Source organism: Procambarus clarkii, chromosome 64 (genome assembly GCF_040958095.1).
Source record: "Procambarus clarkii isolate CNS0578487 chromosome 64, FALCON_Pclarkii_2.0, whole genome shotgun sequence".
NCBI lineage: Eukaryota > Metazoa > Arthropoda > Malacostraca > Decapoda > Cambaridae > Procambarus > Procambarus clarkii.
In genome coordinates this window covers 6,690,517-6,714,692 of record NC_091213.1, presented here as the reverse complement: position 1 = coordinate 6,714,692, position 24,176 = coordinate 6,690,517, and the positions used below count along the sequence as shown (strand labels likewise).

Here is a 24,176-nt window from a genome sequence, read left to right as displayed (position 1 = left end):
GCATGATGATATGTTGGTGGTATGTTGGAGCATGATGATATGTTGGTGGCATGTTGGAGCATGATGATATGTTGGTGGTATGTTGGAGCATGATGATATGTTGGTGGTATGTTGGAGCATGATGATATGTTGGTGGTATGTTGGAGCATGATGATATGTTGGTGGCATGTTGGAGCATGATGATATGTTGGTGGCATGTTGGAGCATGATGATATGTTGGTGGTATGTTGGAGCATGATGATATGTTGGTGGTATGTTGGAGCATGATGATATGTTGGTGGTATGTTGGAGCATGATGATATGTTGGTGGTATGTTGGAGCATGATGATATGTTGGTGGCATGTTGGAGCATGATGATATGTTGGTGGCATGTTGGAGCATGATGATATGTTGGTGGCATGTTGGAGCATGATGATATGTTGGTGGTATGTTGGAGCATGATGATATGTTGGTGGCATGTTGGAGCATGATGATATGTTGGTGGTATGTTGGAGCATGATGATATGTTGGTGGCATGTTGGAGCATGATGATATGTTGGTGGCATGTTGGAGCATGATGATATGTTGGTGGTATGTTGGAGCATGATGATATGTTGGTGGCATGTTGGAGCATGATGATATGTTGGTGGCATGTTGGAGCATGATGATATGTTGGTGGCATGTTGGAGCATGATGATATGTTGGTGGCATGTTGGAGCATGATGATATGTTGGTGGTATGTTGGAGCATGATGATATGTTGGTGGCATGTTGGAGCATGATGATATGTTGGTGGCATGTTGGAGCATGATGATATGTTGGTGGCATGTTGGAGCATGATGATATGTTGGTGGTATGTTGGAGCATGATGATATGTTGGTGGCATGTTGGAGCATGATGATATGTTGGTGGCATGTTGGAGCATGATGATATGTTGGTGGTATGTTGGAGCATGATGATATGTTGGTGGTAGGGAACAGGTAAAGACCGCTACTATGCACGGGGATAACTGTAACACTATCCTTTCATCTATATCCATCTATTAGGCCATCCATTTATCCCTCTGTCCATCTAATCATCCATCTATCTATCCATCCCTCAGTGCTTCTACAGACCCTCTCTGTCCTTATTCTGGCCCCCCTCTTCACCCATGCTGACCCCTCTCTGTACCTGTGCTGCCCCCTCTTCACCCATGCTGACCCCTCTCTGCACATGTGCTGACCCCCTCTTCACCCATGCTGACCCCTCTCTGCACCTGTGCTGACCCCTCTCTGTACCTGTGCTGCCCCCTCTTCACCCATGCTGACCCCTCTCTGCACCTGTGCTGACCCCCTCTCTGCACCTGTGCTGCCCCCTCTTCACCCATGCTGACCCCTCTCTGCACCTGTTCTGACCCCTCTCTGCACCTGTGCTGACCCCTCTCTGCACCTGTGCTGACCCCCTCTCTGCACCTGTGCTGACCCCTCTTCACCCATGCTGACCCCTCTCTGCACCTGTGCTGACCCCTCTCTGCACCTGTGCTGACCCCCTCTCTGCACCTGTGCTGCCCCCTCTTCACCCATGCTGACCCCTCTCTGCACCTGTGCTGACCCCTCTCTGCACCTGTGCTGACCCCCTCTCTGCACCTGTGCTGCCCCCTCTTCACCCATGCTGACCCCTCTCTGCACCTGTGCTGACCCCTCTCTGCACCTGTGCTGACCCCTCTCTGCACCTGTGCTGACCCCCTCTCTGCACCTGTGCTGACCCCTCTTCACCCATGCTGACCCCTCTCTGCACCTGTGCTGACCCCTCTCTGCACCTGTGCTGACCCCCTCTCTGCACCTGTGCTGCCCCCTCTTCACCCATGCTGACCCCTCTCTGCACCTGTGCTGACCCCTCTCTGCACCTGTGCTGACCCCTCTCTGCACCTGTGCTGCCCCCTCTTCACCCATGCTGACCCCCTCTCTGCACCTGTGCTGACCCCCTCTCTGCACCTGTGCTGACCCCCTCTCTGCACCTGTGCTGACCCCTCTCTGCACCTGTGCTGCCCCCTCTTCACCCATGCTGACCCCCTCTCTGCACCTGTGCTGACCCCCTCTTCACCCATGCTGACCCCTCTCTGCACCTGTGCTGACCCCCTCTCTGCACCTGTGCTGACCCCTCTCTGCACCTGTGCTGCCCCCTCTTCACCCATGCTGACCCCTCTCTGCACCTGTGCTGACCCCCTCTCTGCACCTGTGCTGACCCCTCTCTGCACCTGTGCTGCCCCCTCTTCACCCATGCTGACCTCCTCTCTGCACCTGTGCTGACCCCCTCTCTGCACCTGTGCTGACCCCTCTCTGCACCTGTGCTGACCCCTCTTCACCCATGCTGACCCCTCTCTGCACCTGTGCTGCCCCCTCTTCACCCATGCTGACCCCTCTCTGCACCTGTGCTGACCCCCTCTCTGCACCTGTGCTGACCCCTCTCTGCACCTGTGCTGCCCCCTCTTCACCCATGCTGACCCCTTTCTGCACCTGTGCTGACCCCCTCTCTGCACCTGTGCTGACCCCTCTCTGCACCTGTGCTGCCCCCTCTTCACCCATGCTGACCCCCTCTCTGCACCTGTGCTGACCCCCCTCTGCACCTGTGCTAGACCCCCCTCTGCACCTGTGCTAGACCCCCCTCTGCACCTGTGCTGACCCCTCCACGTGTGCTGACCCCTCCACGTGTACTGACCCCCTCTCTGAACCTGTGCTGACCCCTCTCTGCACCTGTGCTAGACCCCCCTCTGCACCTGTGCTGACCCCTCTCTCCACGTGTGCTGACCCCCTCTCTGAACCTGTGGTGACCCCTCTCTGCACCTGTGCTAGACCCCCCTCTGCACCTGTGCTGACCCCTCTCCACCCGTCCTGACCCCTCTGCACCCGTTCTGACCTCTGTACTCCTTCCGCAGGTAAGTTGTGGTTGGAGCAGCAGCCGACTGGACGCAAGGTGGACGCCGAGGAGGAGTCTACGCATGACTACAGGTCGTCCTCCAGCACCACACACCAAGGTAAGAGTCGCAGCCAGGCTCACCTGTGTTGGGGTTCAGGGTAGGCAAGTGTGCGAGTTAAAGGAGGGGGTGCTAGTAGAGCACAAGCTCCAACATGGTATACAGCGTATTTAATCGCGATTTCTAGAGTTTTATGCAATGAGAGGGTGCTAGTAGCAAGAATGAGAAGGGTGGTAGTAGCGAGAATGAGAAGGGTGCTAGTAGCAACAATGAGAAGGGTGCTAGTAGCGAGAATGAGAAGGGTGCTAGTAGCGAGAATGAGAGGGGTGGTAATAGCGAGAATGAGAAGGGTGCTAGTAGCAAGAATGAGAAGGGTGGTAGTAGCAAGAATGAGAAGGGTGCTAGTAGCAAGAATGAGAAGGGTGGTAGTAGCAAGAATGAGAAGGGTGGTAGTAGCAAGAATGAGAAGGGTGGTAGTAGCAAGAATGAGAAGGGTGCTAGTAGCGAGAATGAGAAGGGTGGTAGTAGCAAGAATGAGAAGGGTGGTAGTAGCAAGAATGAGAAGGGTGGTAGTAGCAAGAATGAGAAGGGTGCTAGTAGCGAGAATGAGAAGGGTGCTAGTAGCAAGAATGAGAAGGGTGGTAGTAGCAAGAATGAGAAGGGTGGTAGTAGCGAGAATGAGAAGAGTGGTAGTAGCAAGAATGAGAAGGGTGGTAGTAGCAAGAATGAGAAGGGTGGTAGTAGCAAGAATGAGAAGGGTGGTAGTAGCGAGAATGAGAAGGGTGCTAGTAGCGAGAATGAGAGGGGTGGCAGTAGCGAGAATGAGAAGGGTGCTAGTAGCAAGAATGAGAAGGGTGCTAGTAGCAAGAATGAGAAGGGTGCTAGTAGCGAGAATGAGAAGGGTGCTAGTAGCGAGAATGAGAGGGGTGGTAGTAGCGAGAATGAGAAGGGTGCTAGTAGCAAGAATGAGAAGGGTGGTAGTAGCAAGAATGAGAAGGGTACTAGTAGCAAGAATGAGAAGGGTGGTAGTAGCAAGAATGAGAAGGGTGGTAGTAGCGAGAATGAGAAGGGTGGTAGTAGCAAGAATGAGAAGGGTGGTAGTAGCAAGAATGAGAAGGGTGGTAGTAGCGAGAATGAGAGGGGTGCTAGTAGCAAGAATGAGAAGGGTGGTAGTAGCGAGAATGAGAAGGGTGCTAGTAGCAAGAATGAGAAGGGTGCTAGTAGCGAGAATGAGAAGGGTGCTAGTAGCGAGAATGAGAGGGGTGGTAGTAGCGAGAATGAGAAGGGTGCTAGTAGCAAGAATGAGAAGGGTGGTAGTAGCAAGAATGAGAAGGGTGCTAGTAGCAAGAATGAGAAGGGTGGTAGTAGCAAGAATGAGAAGGGTGGTAGTAGCAAGAATGAGAAGGGTGGTAGTAGCAAGAATGAGAAGGGTGCTAGCAGCGAGAATGAGAAGGGTGGTAGTAGCGAGAATGAGAAGGGTGGTAGTAGCAAGAATGAGAAGGGTGGTAGTAGCAAGAATGAGAAGGGTGCTAGTAGCGAGAATGAGAAGGGTGCTAGTAGCAAGAATGAGAAGGGTGGTAGTAGCAAGAATGAGAAGGGTGGTAGTAGCGAGAATGAGAAGAGTGGTAGTAGCAAGAATGAGAAGGGTGGTAGTAGCAAGAATGAGAAGGGTGGTAGTAGCAAGAATGAGAAGGGTGGTAGTAGCGAGAATGAGAAGGGTGCTAGTAGCGAGAATGAGAGGGGTGGCAGTAGCGAGAATGAGAAGGGTGCTAGTAGCAAGAATGAGAAGGGTGCTAGTAGCAAGAATGAGAAGGGTGCTAGTAGCGAGAATGAGAAGGGTGCTAGTAGCGAGAATGAGAGGGGTGGTAGTAGCGAGAATGAGAAGGGTGCTAGTAGCAAGAATGAGAAGGGTGGTAGTAGCAAGAATGAGAAGGGTACTAGTAGCAAGAATGAGAAGGGTGGTAGTAGCAAGAATGAGAAGGGTGGTAGTAGCGAGAATGAGAAGGGTGGTAGTAGCAAGAATGAGAAGGGTGGTAGTAGCAAGAATGAGAAGGGTGGTAGTAGCGAGAATGAGAGGGGTGCTAGTAGCAAGAATGAGAAGGGTGGTAGTAGCGAGAATGAGAAGGGTGGTAGTAGCAAGAATGAGAAGGGTGCTAGTAGCGAGAATGAGAAGGGTGCTAGTAGCAAGAATGAGAAGGGTGGTAGTAGCAAGAATGAGAAGGGTGGTAGTAGCGAGAATGAGAAGGGTGGTAGTAGCAAGAATGAGAAGGGTGGTAGTAGCAAGAATGAGAAGGGTGGTAGTAGCAAGAATGAGAAGGGTGCTAGTAGCAAGAATGAGAAGGGTGGTAGTAGCAAGAATGAGAAGGGTGCTAGTAGCAAGAATGAGAAGGGTGCTAGTAGCAAGAATGAGAAGGGTGGTAGTAGCAAGAATGAGAAGGGTGGTAGTAGCAAGAATGAGAAGGGTGGTAGTAGCAAGAATGAGAAGGGTGCTAGTAGCGAGAATGAGAAGGGTGGTAGTAGCAAGAATGAGAAGGGTGGTAGTAGCAAGAATGAGAAGGGTGGTAGTAGCAAGAATGAGAAGGGTGCTAGTAGCGAGAATGAGAAGGGTGCTAGTAGCAAGAATGAGAAGGGTGGTAGTAGCAAGAATGAGAAGGGTGGTAGTAGCGAGAATGAGAAGGGTGGTAGTAGCAAGAATGAGAAGGGTGGTAGTAGCAAGAATGAGAAGGGTGGTAGTAGCAAGAATGAGAAGGGTGGTAGTAGCGAGAATGAGAAGGGTGCTAGTAGCGAGAATGAGAGGGGTGGCAGTAGCGAGAATGAGAAGGGTGCTAGTAGCAAGAATGAGAAGGGTGCTAGTAGCAAGAATGAGAAGGGTGCTAGTAGCGAGAATGAGAAGGGTGCTAGTAGCGAGAATGAGAGGGGTGGTAGTAGCGAGAATGAGAAGGGTGCTAGTAGCAAGAATGAGAAGGGTGGTAGTAGCAAGAATGAGAAGGGTACTAGTAGCAAGAATGAGAAGGGTGGTAGTAGCAAGAATGAGAAGGGTGGTAGTAGCGAGAATGAGAAGGGTGGTAGTAGCAAGAATGAGAAGGGTGGTAGTAGCAAGAATGAGAAGTGTGGTAGTAGCGAGAATGAGAGGGGTGCTAGTAGCAAGAATGAGAAGGGTGGTAGTAGCGAGAATGAGAAGGGTGGTAGTAGCAAGAATGAGAAGGGTGCTAGTAGCGAGAATGAGAAGGGTGCTAGTAGCAAGAATGAGAAGGGTGGTAGTAGCAAGAATGAGAAGGGTAGTAGTAGCAAGAATGAGAAGGGTGCTAGTAGCAAGAATGAGAAGGGTGCTAGTAGCAAGAATGAGAAGGGTGCTAGTAGCAAGAATGAGAAGGGTGCTAGTAGCAAGAATGAGAAGGGTGCTAGTAGCAAGAATGAGAAGGGTGCTAGTAGCAAGAATGAGAGGGTGCTAGTAGCAAGAATGAGAAGGGTGCTAGTAGCAAGAATGAGAGGGTGCTAGTAGCAAGAATGAGAAGGGTGCTAGTAGCAAGAATGAGAGGGTGCTAGTAGCAAGAATGAGAAGGGTGCTAGTAGCAAGAATGAGAGGGTGCTAGTAGCAAGAATGAGAAGGGTGGTAGTAGCAAGAATGAGAAGGGTGGTAGTAGCAAGAATGAGAAGGGTGCTAGTAGCAAGAATGAGAAGGGTGCTAGTAGCAAGAATGAGAAGGGTGCTAGTAGCAAGAATGAGAAGGGTGGTAGTAACAAGAATGAGAAGGGTGCTAGTAGCAAGAATGAGAAGGGTGCTAGTAGCAAGAATGAGAGGGTGCTAGTAGCAAGAATGAGAAGGGTGGTAGTAGCAAGAATGAGAAGGGTGGTAGTAGCAAGAATGAGAAGGGTGCTAGTAGCAAGAATGAGAAGGGTGGTAGTAGCAAGAATGAGAAGGGTGGTAGTAGCAAGAATGAGAAGGGTGCTAGTAGCAAGAATGAGAAGGGTGCTAGTAGCAAGAATGAGAAGGGTGGTAGTAGCAAGAATGAGAAGGGTGCTAGTAGCAAGAATGAGAAGGGTGGTAGTAGCAAGAATGAGAAGGGTGGTAGTAGCAAGAATGAGAAGGGTGCTAGTAGCAAGAATGAGAAGGGTGCTAGTAGCAAGAATGAGAAGGGTGCTAGTAGCAAGAATGAGAAGGGTGGTAGTAGCAAGAATAAGAGGGGTGGTAGTAGCAAGAATGAGAAGGGTGCTAGTAGCAAGAATGAGAAGGGTGGTAGTAGCAAGAATGAGAAGGGTGGTAGTAGCAAGAATAAGAGGGGTGGTAGTAGCAAGAATGAGAAGGGTGCTAGTAGCAAGAATGAGAAGGGTGGTAGTAGCAAGAATGAGAAGGGTGGTAGTAGCAAGAATAAGAGGGGTGGTAGTAGCAAGAATGAGAAGGGTGCTAGTAGCAAGAATGAGAGGGGTGGTAGTAGCAATATAGGTTTTACTCTGGGTAACCCCCCCCCCCCACATCTGAGAAGGGAAGGGAACTATCAGGGGACACGCGCCAAGCCATTGCGACTATATAGCACTGGGAAGGAGTCAGGATAAGGATTTGGGATGGGACGGGGGAAAGGAATTGAACGCCGATCTGCATGAAGCGAGACCGTCGCTCTACCGTCCAGCCCAAGTGGTTGAGCCCCCCCCACATCTGAGTACAAAGGGAGTGGCGACGTTTGGGTCGTCGTTGGACTATTATCAAGTCGTGTAAAGAATGTGGATGACAAAGGCAGTAAGGTAAGAGTGTGTGAACCTTACCTTGAGGTGCTTCCGGGGCTTAGCGTCCCCGCGGCCCGGTCGTCGACCAGGCAAACCTAATGACTAGACCTTGACTAATAAACTGGGATGAAAAGTGTCCCGCTGTATTAGGCTGTGCAGATAACGATCTCGTTGCTAGAAATGGGTCGTCTTGTAGACAATAAAGCTAAATATGGGTCAAATGTGAAGTGGTTTGCCCTGAGCGGAAGAGTTGGCACCCACATTACTTATTGAAGCACTTACCCTTTAGTCCAAGATGGTGGACTAAAGGCTATGGTGTCAGCAGGCGAGGAGTCACAATAACGTGGCTGAAGAATGTTGACCAGACCGCACACTAGAAGGTGAAGGGACGACGACGTTTCGGTCCGTCCTGGACCATTCTCAAGTCGATTAGGGAGCCGGTCGGCCGAGCGGACAGCACGCTGGACTTGTGATCCTGTGGTCCTGGGTTCGATCCCAGGCGCCGGCGAGAAACAATGGGGCAGAGTTTCTTTCACCCTATGCCCCTGTTACTTAGCAGTAAAATAGGTACTTGGGTGTTAGTCAGCTGTCACGGGCTGCTTCCTGGGGGTGGAGGCCTGGTCGAGGACCGGGCCTCGGTCATTTCAAACTTCAAACATTTCATATTTAGATCGACTTGAAGTGATAGTCAGTCTTCTTCCGTGTTTATTTATCTACCGATGTTTGTATCATCGGCAAATGTGCAAATGTTGCTACTCAAACCTGAATCTAAATCATATTTATAATCGACAACAGAGGTCCCAGGACAGAGCCTTGAGGCACTCCACTTACAACATTTTCCCACTATGACTTAACCAAACAGGCCCAAGTTAGGCAGCGGTTGTGGGGTGCATCCTGGGGATGTGCGTGTGTGTGTAATTACCTAAGTGTAGTTACAGGATGAGAGCTACGCTCGTGGTGTCCCGTCTTCCCAGCTCTCTTTGTCATATAACGCTTTGAAACTACAGACGGTCTTGGCCTCCACCATCTTCTCACCTAACTTGTTCCAACCGTCTACCACTCTGCTATATACTGTGACTCGCAGAGTGCACTCCTGGCATTGAACGCACATAGTAGTGACACCCAGAAAATAGTAAGTGATATTCGAATGAATGTTTTAGCTGCTAAAGAAAACAGATTTTAAATTAATTTCCTATGGATACCATCACATGTTGGCATCTCAAGGCATGACACTGTTGATATGCTTGCTAAGTCAGCCTGTAGAAAATCAGTGGTAGAAATTGATATGGGTGTTTCATTAGCAGTGACAAAGAGAATACTTAACAAATATCTAATGAAAATCTCACCGACCTAACAAATTCTCAAAGACCTGAAAGTTGTAGCATTAAATATTGTGATAGATATCGTGAGGAGACATTCACATATGGGACTAATAGAACAAGAACCCGGCAATGTGATGTTATAGTGGCCAGAATACGCCTGGGATATAGACGTATCTGGCAGCTTTCTCAAAACCCAAATGTCGAGTACACAATGTGTCAACTTTGTGAAAGAGAAAACATGCACTCTCTTGAACATTATATTGTAGAATGTCCCATACTGACTGACTTTCGTCCTCCTGGGCTAAGGTATGCTGAACTGTGTAATTACTATATGAGTACTGGAACACTTGATATATTGGACTTGTATCCAAGATTAACCATGTAATGTATCAATTATACAATGTTATATTCAATATATCATTTATTCAATGTTATATGATGTAACTATATAACCTGAGCTTGTAAAAGCACCTTAATCACCTTCAGTGATTAAGTGCTTAATTGCACACTAGTTTCTCTATCAGCTATCTCACCCTGTCAGAGTAAGAGAGACAAATGTATGTGAATGCATGTGTGTGTATATATGTATATGTACGTACGTGTGTGTATGTATGTATGTATGTATGTATGTATGTATGTATGTATGTGTAAAAGTATATATGGAAGTTGATCAGAATTACATTTCACCTTTGTAAATGCACATTAATGACACTATGTAAAAGACACATCGAACACTTTATGTAGGGCATACGTAAATCTGTGTATCTATGTATTTACGTATGTAGGTTAGCTTAGCATTTTAAAAGCACCGAATCACCTTCTGTGGTCGAGTGTTCAATAAACCCTTGAACTATATGTTTAACACATCTCTAACCCTGTCCATGGAGGACAGAAGAAAATGTGTATATTCTGGTTAGCATTGTAAATGTGTGGCCACGTCTGTGGTAGAAAATAATTAAAAAAAAACTGAAAAAGTGAATTTTCAGATATTTCTTCGGCATCTTTATTTAGTTAGTTTAAATCTTGTTCTTGAAGTTCCAGATCTCGGGAAATCTTCCCTGTCGATTTTATCAATTCCTGTTACTATTTTGTATGTAGTGATCATATCACCTCTTTTTCTTCTGTCTTCTAGTTTTGGCATATTTAATGCCTCTAACCTCTCCTCGTAGCCCTTGTCCTTCAGTTCTGGGAGCCACTTAGTAGCGTGTCTTTGCACATTTTCCAGTTTGTTGATGTGCTTCTTAAGATATGGGCACCACACAACCGCTGCATATTCTAGCTTTGGCCTAACAAAAGTCGTGAACAATTTCTTTAGTATATCGCCATCCATGTATTTAAAAGCAATTCTGAAGTTAGAAAGTGTAGCATAGGCTCCTCGCACAATGTTCTTTATGTGGTCCTCAGGTGATAGTTTTCTATATAGAACCACCCCTAGATCTCTTTCTTTATCAGAATTCTTTAAAGATTTCTCACATAATATATAGGTTGTGTGGGGTCTATGTTCTCCTATTCCACATTCCATAACATGGCATTTATTCACATTAAATTCCATTTGCCAAGTGGTGCTCCATATACTTATTTTGTCCAGGTCATCTTGAAGGGCATGACAATCATCTAAGTTTCTTATTCTTCCTATTATCTTAGCATCATCAGCAAACATGTTCATATAATTCTGTATACCAACTGGTAGATCATTTATGTAGACAATGAACATCACCGGTGCAGTGTGTGTGTATGTACTCACCTAGTTGTGTTTGCGGGGGTTGAGCTCTGGCTCTTTGGTCCCGCCTCTCAACCGTCAATCAACTATTGTACAGATTCCTGAGCCTACTTGGCTCTGTCATATCTACATTTGAAACTGTGTGTGGAGTCAGCCTCCACCACATCACTTCCTAGTGCATTCCATTTATTAACTACTCTGACACTGAAAAAGTTATTTCTAACGTCCCTGTGGTTCATTTGGGTACTCAGTTTCCACCTGTGTCCTCTTGTTCGCGTAGCCCCCGTGTAAACAGTTTATCTCTATCTACCCTGTCAGTTCCTCTGGGAATGTTGTAGGTAGTGATCATGTCTCCCCTTACTCTTCTGTCTTCACGTGTCGTGAGATGCATTTTCCGCAGCCTTTCTTCATAACTCATGCCTCTTAGTTCTGGGACTAGCCTAGTGGCATATCTCTGAACTCTTGTGAGTGTTATATAGTAGAAATGATAGAGAAAATGGGTCTCGAGACATCACATTAGACAACTGATGGTTGGAATGGCGGGGTCCAAGAGCCAAGAGCTCGATTGTGCAGGCACGAGTAGCCAAATCCCATCAGGTCAATACAGGAGAAAGGTTCGTGTTATTGTTTTAAGAGATGTTATCTTGAGATAATTTTGGGGCTTTAGTGTCCCCGCGGCCCGGTCCTCGACCAGGCCTCCACCCCCAGGAAGTAGCCCGTGACAGCTGACTAACACCCAGGTACCTATTTTACTGCTAGGTAACAGGGGCATAGGGTGAAAGAAACTCTGCCAATTGTTTCTCGCCGGCGCCTGGGATCGAACCCGGGACCACAGGATCACAAGTCCAGCGTGCTGTCCGCTCGGCCGACCGGCTCCCCTGTGAGAGAGATGACCTGCACTGTCTAGATATAACCCAGGGAGCAAGAGAACGTTCAGCACTAGGGAGGCAAATAACTTAACTTTAAACAAAACAAGATAATCTTATACGTAGTGTAAAGAGGTTGCCTCTTTACCCACTCGGCCACTAGGCTCTTAGCCCACTCAGCCACGGAGCGGCGTGGCCGAGTGGCAGCTACGGGAAGCCGGAAACATTTGAATAATGAAATGTACACGAAGCCTCAGCAGGAAGTAGAGAACAAGGAAGGTTGGAAAGGCACATGTAAGAGACCTTGTGAATGAGGGCAACAGACAGAGGAAATAACTGGCCTGTGGTACCCTCGGCCAACTCAAGCTAGCCTGGCCGGGTTATGTTTGTTCTACCCGAGGGCCGAGTTTGTTGGGCAGCGTCACTCATCCTGTGAGTGGACACACCGCCATAGTGACAGTATTGGGCAGCGTCACTCATCCTGTGAGTGGACACACCGCCATAGTGACAGTATTGGGCAGCGCCACTCATCCTGTGAGTGGACACACCGCCATAGTGACAGTATTGGGCAGCGTCACTCATCCTGTGAGTGGACACACCGCCATAGTGACAGTATTGGGCAGCGTCACTCATCCTGTGAGTGGACACACCGCCATAGTGACAGTATTGGGCAGCGTCACTCATCCTGTGAGTGGACACACCGCCATAGTGACAGTATTGGGCAGCGTCACTCATCCTGTGAGTGGACACACCGCCATAGTGACAGTATTGGGCAGCGCCACTCATCCTGTGAGTGGACACACCGCCATAGTGACAGTATTGGGCAGCGCCACTCATCTTGTGAGTGGACACACCGCCATAGCAGCATGTACAACACTCCCCAATAGGAAGAAAACCCGCTGGGTTGTTCATCCTGTCACTTGTACCCAGACACAGCTGGGACTTGCTTAACTGTCTCAAGTGAACGCTCAAACAAGATTATTAACATTCGTCAACTCTGAAAATCTTACGTTATCTTGCGGGTGCAAAATGGACGAATCTTTTAATAACAGCATTTGTTGTGTTCTCGCCTCTCACCCGGCCAGGTCAACACCTGGCCGGCTGTTGACTTACTCCTGATCAATAGAAGTCCACGTGCAACACCCACGGCTCTTCACTATCATCACAGCGGTTGTGATGATAGTGGTTGTGTGGCACCACAGCGGTTGTGTGGTGCCCATATCTTAAGCACATCAACAAACTGGAAAAGGTGCAAAGACATGCTACTAAGTGGCTCCCAGAGCTGAAGGGCAAGAGCTACGAGGAGAGGTTAGAGGCATTAAATATGCGAAAACTAGAAGACAGAAGAAAAAGAGGTGATATGATCACTACATACAAAATAGTAACAGGAATTGATAAAATCGATAGGGAAGATTTCCTGAGACCTGGAACTTTAAGAACAAGAGGTCATAGATTTAAACTAGCTAAACACAGATTCCAAAGAAATATAAGAAAATTCACCTTCGCAAATAGAGTGGTAGACGGTTGGAACAAGTTAGGTGAGAAGGTGGTGGAGGCCAAGACCGTCAGTAGTTTCAAAGCGTTATATGACAAAGAGTGCTGGGAAGACGGGACACCACGAGCGTAGCTCTCATCCTGTAACTACACTTAGGTAATTGCACTTAGGTAATTACAGGCCCACGGCTCTTCACTATCATCACAACCAATATAAAAAATATTTCTCCAACAAAAGTGTTCAGAAGATAATTAGAGAAGTTCCTGCAGGAAATGGCGAACCAACCGCGTTATAATGGATATGTCTCCCAGCGTGTCGCTGGAAGCAACAGCCTTTTAGATCAAGTGTCACAAGGCCAGCCTGGCCCCAGGTGGGGCTTGGGTAGTATCTTATCTTGAGTTTATCTTGATGATTTCGGGGCTTTAGTGTCCCCGCGGCCCGGACCTCGACCAGGCCTCCACCCCCAGGAAGCAGCCCGTGACAGCTGACTAACACCCAGGTACCTATTTTACTGCTAGGTAACAGGGGCATAGGGTGAAAGAAACTCTGCCTATTGTTTCTCGCCGACGCCTGGGATCGAACCCAGGACCACAGTATCACAAGTCCCGCGTGCTGTCTGCTCGGCCGACCGGCTCCCCGGTAGATCAACTCTGGGAACCGGCTTCTCATAAACACCAGAGCAGAATACGAGCGCTGATTTTCATGAAAAAAATCCATCGAAAACATTCAAGAGATGATTAAGGCAGGGTAAGTGGACTATCAGGAGAAAGCGCCAAGCCATTACGACTATATATAGCACTGCGAAGGGATCAGGATAAGGATTTGGGATGGGACGGGGGGGGGGGAAGGAATGGTATCCAAACACTTGGACGGTCGGGGATTGAACTCCGACCTGCATGAAGTTGATTGAGGAAATGCCAAGACACCAGTATACATTAGACAGGAGCTGGGAGAGCGAGGAGGAGGAATAGCAGCAGCGGGTAAGGACTGCAAGCTAAACATATAGATCAAATTATTAAAGCAAGTGAAAATAAAAGTACAAATTTGAATGGTAAGAAAATGTGGTAAAGGAGAAATAGCAGGACGAGGATAAGCGGGGAAACTACATTAAATTTATTACTGTGTGTAAGAAAGTGTTGAGTACGCTGAAGAACAAGGAAATGGTCGCTGTGTGTTTTAATGTAATCTCACCAAGTATAATTAAACCTGTCATTAAGGAAACGAGGACGAAACTTCCTGTGGAAATTGAAGTGTTAATGGAAGCAGTTAAGCTCTAACTTGTAAAGTATTCCCTGCAATCACACACCGTAACGGTCCCGACTAATGTTACCTTGTTACAACCTGTTACAAAAGTTGTTACATCTTATTATGTTTTATGACGTGTCAGAAAGTTGTTACAACTTGCTAGATGTTACATCTAGCACAATCAGAGAATCAGAGGTCCGCGGTTGTTCAACGTCCTCCCAGCTACTATAAGAAATATTGCCACAACAACCGTGGACATCTTCAAGAGGAAACTAGATAGTTTCCTACAAGGAGTGCCGGATCAGCCGGGCTGTGGTGGGTATGTGGGCCTGCGGGCCGCTCCAAGCAACAGCCTGGTGGACCAAACTCTCACAAGTCAAGCCTGGCCTCGGGCCGGGCTTGGGGAGTAGAACAACTCCCAGAACCCCATCAACCAGGTATCAACCAACAGCCTGGTGGACCAAACTCTCACAAGTCAAGCCTGGCCTCGGGCCGGGCTTGGGGAGTAGAAGAACTCCCAGAACCCCATCAACCAGGTATCAACCAACAGCCTGGTGGACCAAACTCTCACAAGTCAAGCCTGGCCTCGGGCCGGGCTTGGGGAGTAGAAGAACTCCCAGAACCCCATCAACCAGGTATCAACCAACAGCCTGGTGGACCAAACTCTCACAAGTCAAGCCTGGCCTCGGGCCGGGCTTGGGGAGTAGAAGAACTCCCAGAACCCCATCAACCAGGTATCAACCAACAGCCTGGTGGACCAAACTCTCACAAGTCAAGCCTGGCCTCGGGCCGGGCTTGGGGAGTAGAAGAACTCCCAGAACCCCATCAACCAGGTATCAACCAACAGCCTGGTGGACCAAACTCTCACAAGTCAAGCCTGGCCTCGGGCCGCGCTTGGGGAGTAGAAGAACTCCCAGAACCCCATCAACCAGGTATCAACCAACAGCCTGGTGGACCAAACTCTCACAAGTCAAGCCTGGCCTCGGGCCGGGCTTGGGGAGTAGAAGAACTCCCAGAACCCCATCAACCAGGTATCAACCAACAGCCTGGTGGACCAAACTCTCACAAGTCAAGCCTGGCCTCGGGCCGGGCTTGGGGAGTAGAACTCCCAGAACCCCATCAACCAGGTATCAACCAACAGCCTGGTGGACCAAACTCTCACAAGTCAAGCCTGGCCTCGAGCCGGGCTTGGGGAGTAGAACTCCCAGAACCCCATCAACCAGGTTACAAGCTGTTCGAACGTTGCAGAAACGTTCTAGTTTCGTTGTGTTTGGCTGGTTAACAGGAGGCTTCCAAGGACTCGACTACACAGCGACCTGAACGTGTTGGAGAACACGTGCAGGTGAACTCTGTGATGAACAACCATTCCCGGAACCACCCTTCTCTGCCCCGGGAAAGCCGGTCGGCCGAGCGGACAGCACGCTGGACTTGATCCCGGTTCGATCCCAGGCGCCGGCGAGAAACAATGGGCAGAGTTTCTTTCACCCTATGCCCCTGTTACCTAGCAGTAAAATAGGTACCTGGGTGTTAGTCAGCTGTCACGGGCTGCTTCCTGGGGGTGGAGGCCTGGTCGAGGACCGGGCCGCGGGGACACTAAAAAAGCCCCGAAATCGTCTCAAGATAACCTCAAGATAACCCTCGACTCCTAACCCCCCCCCCTCCTCCCTACAACATATACCTCACTGCCTTACTCTGTATCAATCTTATTCCTCGTAACTCGTTTTTTAATTCCCTTTGTTCGTGAGTGTATGTGTGCGTGCGTTTGTGCTCGCACGCCTCTTCGTGCGCGTGTTTGCACGCCCTATAAATTACCTGGCACAGGAGCGGGGCAAGTAGCACGGGCTATGGTGAGCCCGTAGTGGACTTACCTGGCACAGGAGCGGGGCAAGTAGCACGGCCTATGGTGAGCCTGTAGTGGACTTACCTGGCACAGGAGCGGGGCAAGTAGCACGGCCTATGGTGAGCCTGTAGTGGACTTGCCTGGCACAGGAGCGGGGCAAGTAGCACGGGTTATGGTGAGCCCGTAGTGGACTTGCCTGGCACAGGAGCGGGGCAAGTAGCACGGGCTATGGTGAGCCCGTAGTGGACTTGCCTGGCACAGGAGCGGGGCAAGTAGCACGGGCTATGGTGAGCCCGTAGTGGACTTACCTGGCACAGGAGCGGGGCAAGTAGCACGGGCTATGGTGAGCCCGTAGTGGACTTACCTGGCACAGGAGCGGGGCAAGTAGCACGGGTTATGGTGAGCCCGTAGTGGACCTTACCTGGCACAGGAGCGGGGCAAGTAGCACGGGCTATGGTGAGCCCGTAGTGGACTTACCTGGCACAGGAGCGGGGCAAGTAGCACGGGCTATGGTGAGCCCGTAGTGGACTTACCTGGCACAGGAGCGGGGCTGTAACTGTGTGTGTTTTCCTGTGATGTTTGTCGCTGACCGCCCTCTGTATTTCTCACCTCCATGCATCACTTTCTTTAAACAAAGAGTGAGGCTACGAGCAAAGAAAGAGATTAAGGTGCTTAGGTGCAGTGATCTCGGTATTGGAGGCACTGATCCCTGGCACTCGGCTACAGTGCCCGGCACCAGTGATGTGCACTGGCAGGAATAGATTGTATCAAGGCGTGAAAAGTCGTTTGTTTTATTTAATGTCAGAGATGGCTGGTCGTATTGTACAGTGTATATCATACAACAAAGGCGCCGCTTTACACAATTTTTTCTGCCAAGATGCGAGTTTTGTACATGATTTGTAAGGCGCTTATTGTTGGAGAGAAGAGTTAGTTACTAACTTATAGTTAGTAACTTTGTTACTAACTTATAAGTTATTATTATAACTTATTACTTAGAACTTATTGTTCTAACTTATTACTTATTTGTTCTAACTTATGTAATAAGTAATAACTTTGTTATTACTTATTACATTACTTACTGTCATATTACCAGCTTTTAATATAAAAAACGGTCAATTGAAAACCGTAACGAATGTGTCTTAAATTGATGATTTCTCTTATACTAGCAGAGGTACTCGCCTTTGGTCTGGTTTCAATGTTAAAAATGTATCACGGTAATAGGCTGAGCTCCTATAGCGTATAACATTACCGGAGAAGCCAGGATCCGGATTCACAAACAAAAACGTGTTCACTCAAGCCATTTGTATCCCTTAATTAAATAAATAAATAAACTGTTATTCAGGTAAGGTACATACATACAAGGTAAGATACAAAAGTTGATGTATTTATAGATAGAGCTAGTACATACAATGCCTAAAGCCACTATTACGCAAAGCGTTTCGGGCAGGAAAAACACTAATTAAGTCTCTCCTTGTAGGTCTTACCTCTCAGCCCGGGTACTAGTCTGGTGTTTGTGTGTAGGTGTGTGTGTGTGTGGGGGGGGGGTGTGGGGTGGGGTAAGGGGGCATTTGTGTTTGTTGAAATGTGAACAGCTGAGCTTGGATTTAATGAGTGGATATATACCGGACATACACACCAGTACACAAGTGGAGATAAAAGATTACTACATCAACTGAACACCGCTGAAGCTGCAAAATTTGAACAATAAACAGTTGTAGTAATGTTCATTATTGTTAATCTTAAGCCAAACATTCAATATATAAAAGTTTGAAATAAAGCAAATGAGATATTTGGGATCATTTTGTAGATGAGAGAGATCTTATCTTCTGCTCCAGCTTTATCTTGTCCTTGTTAGGCCCCATTTAGATTATACAGCTCAGTTTTGGTCGCCACACTATACAATAGACACGAATTCACTTCCAAGAGAAAGGAGAAGGCCACCAGCCAACCCCAGGAATTAGAACCCCCCTTGTGAAGAGTTATGAAGAAAGCTGTAGCATCATATCATCCTTTGTAGATAGCGCTAGAATTGTTATGAGATTAGACACTATAGAGAACACAGCAAACCTCCAATCTGATGTCATTCAGGTCTTTCAATGCATCACAGAAAATAAAAAGGTGTTTAATGTAATTAAGTTCCAGCTATTGTGCTGTGAGCGGAAAACATCAAAACAGAAACCACATTTAAAAAGTACTCAAACATCACTATTGAAATAAAGAGCAATATAAAAGATTTGGAAATAATAATGTCGAAAGACCTTACCTCTAAATGACACAATAGAGTAGCTGTCACAACTGCAAGAAAAATTACAGGTTGGATAACAAGAACCTTTCAAGCGAGATGCCATGTCAATGATACTTTTTAACACACTAGTGCTCTCTAGGGAGGTAATATTATTGCACACTTAACTATTAGAGCTGGAGAAATTGCTGACCTGCAAACGTGCACATATCCTTTACCTCCAGAACCTTACTCAATAACACATCTACATTATTGAGACCGCTTAAATGTTTTATATATGTAATCTCTGCGGTGTAGGTGAGAGTGAGATACATAATAGTTATACAAAATTAGAGTGGACTGGATACTAATTTATTGTGAATATTTTAGTTTACCTTGAAAAGCTTCATAGAAAACTCTGACCTTACCTAACCTTCTTAGTATGTTAAGATAAGCATCTTATTGCTTCGTAATTACAATTATTACTTAACCTATACCTATAGTAGGTTAAGTAATAATTGTAACTACGAAGCAATAAGATGCTTATCTTAACATACTAAGAAGGTTAGGTAAGGTCGGTGTTTTCTATGAAGCTTTTCAAGGTAAACTAAAATATTCACAATAAATTAGTATGTCACATATGCACTTATTTAATAAGTCAATATTGACTTTAAGAAAGTGCGAGAACGGGTTGAGAAAAGCCAGTATCGGCTTTTACAATGGCAAGTTACGATTCTAATAATGTTTTTCGCCTCACCGAACAAAAAACGGGAAGTGTGAGGGGGAGGGGTGTCTGAAGAAAACGCGCCACCACTGTGTTGAGAAATATGGGGTTTTAATTGTACATCAGTATAGAGACTGAGCGAATGTTGCAAATTTCGCGAGAGCTATTGAGGGTCACGTCAAGGTGATCGACCAGCTTGTGTAGTGCAACATAGCAGGTGTAAAAGTGATTTTTTTTTTTTATTACTTTCTACCACAGACGTGGCCAGACATTTACAATGCTAACCAGCATATATACATTTTCTTCTGTCCTCCATGGACAGGGTTAGAGAAGTGTTAAACATATAGTTCAAGGGCTTATTGAACACTCGACCACAGAAGGTGATTCGGTGCTTTTAAAATGCTAAGCTAACCTACATACGTAAATACATAGATACACAGATTTACGTGAATAGAAGTACAAATCCCGGGTTGTGGTGGGTACGTGGGCCTGCGGGCCGCTCCAAGCAACAGCCTGGTGGACCAAACTCTCACAAGTCAAGAACTCTTGAGACCCTCTCTAGGTAAGATCCAGGCTGGTCATTGTGACTGCTGGGTCAGGATGGTGAATGGTGATAGTAGTAAGGATGGTGAATGGTGATAGTAGTAAGGATGGTGAATGGTGATAGTAGTAAGGATGGTGAGAGTGGTGGTGGCAGTAAGGATAGTGAGAGTGGTGGTGGCAGTAAGGATGGTGAAAGTGGTGGTGGTAGTAAGGATGGTGAGAGTGGTGGTGGTAAGGATGGTGAGAGTGGTAGTAAGGATGGTGAGAGTGGTGGTGGTAAGGATGGTGAGAGTGGTGGTGGTGGTAGTAAGGATGGTGAGAGTGGCAGTAAGGATGGTGAGAGTGGCAGTAAGGATGGTGAGAGTGGCAGTAAGAATGGTGAGAGTGGCAGTAAGGATGGTGAGAGTGGCAGTAAGGATGGTGAGTGGTAGTAAGGATGGTGAGAGTGGTGGTGGTAGTAAGGATGGTGAGAGTGGTGGTGGCAGTAAGGATGGTGAGAGTGGTGGTGGTAGTAAGGATGGTGAGAGTGGTGGTGGTGGTAGTAAGGATGGTGAGAGTGGTGGTGGTGGAAGTAAGGATGGTGAGAGTGGCAGTAAGGATGGTGAGAGTGGTGGTGGTAGTAAGGATGGTGAGAGTGGCAGTAAGGATGGTGAGAGTGGTGGTGGTGGTAGTAAGGATGGTGAGAGTGGTGGTGGTGGTAGTAAGGATGGTGAGAGTGGTGGTGGTAGTAAGGATGGTGAGAGTGGTGGTGGTGGTAGTAAGGATGGTGAGAGTGGTGGTGGTGGTAGTAAGGATGGTGAGAGTGGCAGTAAGGATGGTGAGAGTGGCAGTAAGGATGGTGAGAGTGGCAGTAAGGATGGTGAGAGTGGTAGTAAGGATGGTGAGAGTGGTGGTGGTAGTAAGGATGGTGAGAGTGGTGGTGGTGGTAGTAAGGATGGTGAGAGTGGTGGTGGTAGTAAGGATGGTGAGAGTGGTGGTGGCAGTAAGGATGGTGAGAGTGGTGGTGGTAGTAAGGATGGTGAGAGTGGTGGTGGTGGTAGTAAGGATGGTGAGAGTGGCAGTAAGGATGGTGAGAGTGGTGGTGGTAGTAAGGATGGTGAGAGTGGCAGTAAGGATGGTGAGAGTGGTGGTGGCAGTAAGGATGGTGAGAGTGGTGGTGGCAGTAAGGATGGTGAGAGTGGTGGTGGTAGTAAGGATGGTGAGAGTGGTGGTGGTAGTAAGGATGGTGAGAGTGGTGGTGGTAGTAAGGATGGTGAGAGTGGTGGTGGCAGTAAGGATGGTGAGAGTGGTGGTGGCAGTAAGGATGGTGAGAGTGGTGGTGGCAGTAAGGATGGTGAGAGTGGTGGTGGTAAGTATGGTGAGAGTGGTGGTGGCAGTAAGGATGGTGAGAGTGGTGGTGGTAAGGATGGTGAGAGTGGTGGCAGTAAGGATGATGAGAGTGATGGTGAAGGTGTTAGCAGTACAGTGGACAAGAGTCAGTCAGTCGGGCTGGCCAGCAACACTAGCTGGGGGCACTGACTCACACCCGCCCTCCCACTCCTCCCTCCCTCACCATGTTCCTCACTCCTCTCTCCCTCACCACCTCCCTTCCCTCTCACTATACTTCCCTCTTCCCATCGCGGTCATCACCCCGTCTCTAACAATAATAATGGTGAGTGTGTACGACAGTCGCTGGGAGCTGGGGCGCTCCCTCACTCCCTACACAACACGGTGGAGACGTCTGCACATTGTGTGGTGTCGCCGCTACCCAAGTCGACTAATTTTTTAATTTTGCTCCGAGGGGCGAGTCAATTGAGGGCTTGTGTTGTGTGCAACCCTCACCAACCCCTATGGCATTACCTCCACCATTTTATATACGCATGTTTGTCTTCACATCTAAAACATTTTTTTTTTAATTTTGCCCCGAGGGGCGAGTTTATTGGGCAGCGCCACTCATCTTGTGAGTGGACACACCGCCATAGTGACAGTATTGGGCAGCGTCACTCATCCTGTGAGTGGACACACCACCATAGTGACAGTATTGGGCAGCGCCACTCATCTTGTGAGTGGACACACCGCCATAGTGACAGTATTGGGCAGCGCCACTCATCTTGTGAGTGGACACACCGCCATAGTGACAGTATTGGGCAGCGCCACTCATCCTGTGAGTGGACACACCGCCATAGTGACAGTATTGGGCAGCGCCACTCATCTTGTGAGTGGACACACCGCCATAGTGACAGTATTGGGCAGCGCCACTCATCTTGTGAGTGGACACACCACCATAGTGACAGTATTGGGCAGCGCCGCTCATCTTGTGAGTGGACACACCACCATAGTGACAGTATTGGGCAGCGCCACTCATCTTGTGAGTGGACACACCGCCATAGTGACAGTATTGGGCAGCGCCACTCATCTTGTGAGTGGACACACCGCCATAGTGACAGTATTGGGCAGCGCCACTCATCCTGTGAGTGGACACACCGCCATAGTGACAGTATTGGGCAGCGCCACTCATCTTGTGAGTGGACACACCGCCATAGTGACAGTATTGGGCAGCGCCACTCATCTTGTGAGTGGACACACCGCCATAGTGACAGTATTGGGCAGCGCCACTCATCCTGTGAGTGGACACACCGCCATAGTGACAGTATTGGGCAGCGCCACTCATCTTGTGAGTGGACACACCGCCATAGTGACAGTATTGGGCAGCGCCACTCATCCTGTGAGTGGACACACCGCCATAGTGACAGTATTGGGCAGCGCCACTCATCTTGTGAGTGGACACACCGCCATAGTGACAGTATTGGGCAGCGCCACTCATCCTGTGAGTGGACACACCGCCATAGTGACAGTATTGGGCAGCGCCACTCATCCTGTGAGTGGACACACCGCCATAGTGACAGTATTGGGCAGCGCCACTCATCTTGTGAGTGAACACACCGCCATAGTGACAGTATTGGACAGCGCCACTCATCTTGTGAGTGGACACACCGCCATAGTGACAGTATTGGGCAGCGCCACTCATCTTGTGAGTGAACACACCGCCATAGTGACAGTATTGGGCAGCGCCACTCATCCTGTGAGTGGACACACCGCCATAGTGACAGTATTGGGCAGCGCCACTCATCCTGTGAGTGGACACACCGCCATAGTGACAGTATTGGGCAGCGCCACTCATCCTGTGAGTGGACACACCGCCATAGTGACAGTATTGGGCAGCGCCACTCATCCTGTGAGTGGACACACCGCCATAGTGACAGTATTGGGCAGCGCCACTCATCCTGTGAGTGGACACACCGCCATAGCAGCATGTACAACACTCCCCAATAGGAAGAAAACCCGCTGGGTTGTTCATCCTGTCACTTGTACCCAGACACAGCTGGGACTTGCTTAACTGTCTCAAGTGAACAGCTCCTCAAACAAGAAGATTAACATTTATCAATCTAAAACATTACCGCAAATTAAAACTAACTCCTGCTTAGGCTTACGCCTACTACGACGAAACAGAGAACCCTGGAAACACAAACCGTAACTGTCTATTTTCCGCTTGTTATAACTTGTAATAACGTTACCTCTTGGCTTAACGTGTTTATGACGTATTAGAACGTTGTTACAACTTGCTATATTGGTTGTTATAGCTGGTTAGGTGTTAAAACTTGTTCGAACGTTGTAGCAACGTCGTAGTTTCGGTGTGTTTGGCGGGAAGGCGCTGACAATTATACATTGCTTCAATGGAGCAGTTCATTGTTCATTATAGGTATAGGTTAAGTAATAATTGTAATTACGAAGCAATAAGATGCTTATCTTAACATACTAAGAAGGTTAGGTAAGGTCAGTGTTTTCTATGAAGCTTTTCAAGGTAAACTAAAATATTTACTAAATTAGTATGTCACATATGTAAACTAAAATATTCACAATAAATTAGTATGTCACATATGCACGTATTTAATAAGTCAATATTGACTATAAGAAAGTGCGAGAACGGGTTGCTTTTCTCCTCTCACAATTTCCGTTGTCTGTTCGGCGGGGCTATAAACGCACGCACCCACACAACTGCCTGCTTACGGGTTATTCATGCCCGTGCCACCTCTTGGGTGGCTTAATCTTTATCAATCCATCAATCACAGATTAAGGAGTAAATCAAGAAGAAAATACTCCCAACTATCAAAAGTCTCCACAGAGCCAAAGTAGCGGAAGGAAGATCCACTGCGATATGGAAGGAACAAGCCACTGAGTACTACTCCTTCAAGCCTGACACAAAGATATCCAGAGACATTGCAGTAGCCATACACAGACTCAGACTTGGTTACAAGTGCTGCTGGGAGGTAATGAACCCAATAGTTAAAGAGTGTCATATCTGTGGAACAGAAGCAGAGGCGCCACTATTGCACTACTTACTGGAATGTGAAGCTACTGAAGCCCTGCGCATCAAACTCAACATTAATCCAACGACAGCAGCTGCATTACATGCACATTCCTCAGCCACTACAATGATTAGAAAAGCCGGTGAGGAATGGGACTCACATATTTATTATTAACATCTTTATTGACAAAATTAATTACAAT

General features: G+C 47.9%; 2 protein-coding genes across 5 annotated transcripts in view; both read left to right on the top strand.

Moving 5' to 3' along the window:
* LOC123768916 (Ankyrin repeat-rich membrane spanning) overlaps window positions 1-24,176 on the top strand; it is an 866,672-nt gene that overhangs the window by 124,361 nt on the left and 718,135 nt on the right. For 3 of the 4 annotated variants that reach the window (XM_069309137.1, XM_069309135.1, XM_069309138.1), the window contains exon 2: window positions 2,893-2,991. The exons of the other annotated variant lie outside the window; for it this stretch is intronic. The gene's annotated coding sequence lies outside the window, so the exon portion shown is untranslated. The remainder of the gene's footprint in view (window positions 1-2,892; window positions 2,992-24,176) is intronic. 4 annotated transcript variants of the gene reach the window in all.
* Window positions 2,956-24,176, top strand: part of LOC123769043 (S-antigen protein-like) — a 94,777-nt gene continuing 73,556 nt past the window's right edge. The window contains exons 1-4 of the mRNA XM_069309034.1: window positions 2,956-2,991; window positions 3,137-3,883; window positions 4,001-4,819; window positions 5,369-6,233. Coding sequence (XP_069165135.1) covers window positions 2,956-2,991; window positions 3,137-3,883; window positions 4,001-4,819; window positions 5,369-6,233 — 2,467 coding nt within the window. The remainder of the gene's footprint in view (window positions 2,992-3,136; window positions 3,884-4,000; window positions 4,820-5,368; window positions 6,234-24,176) is intronic.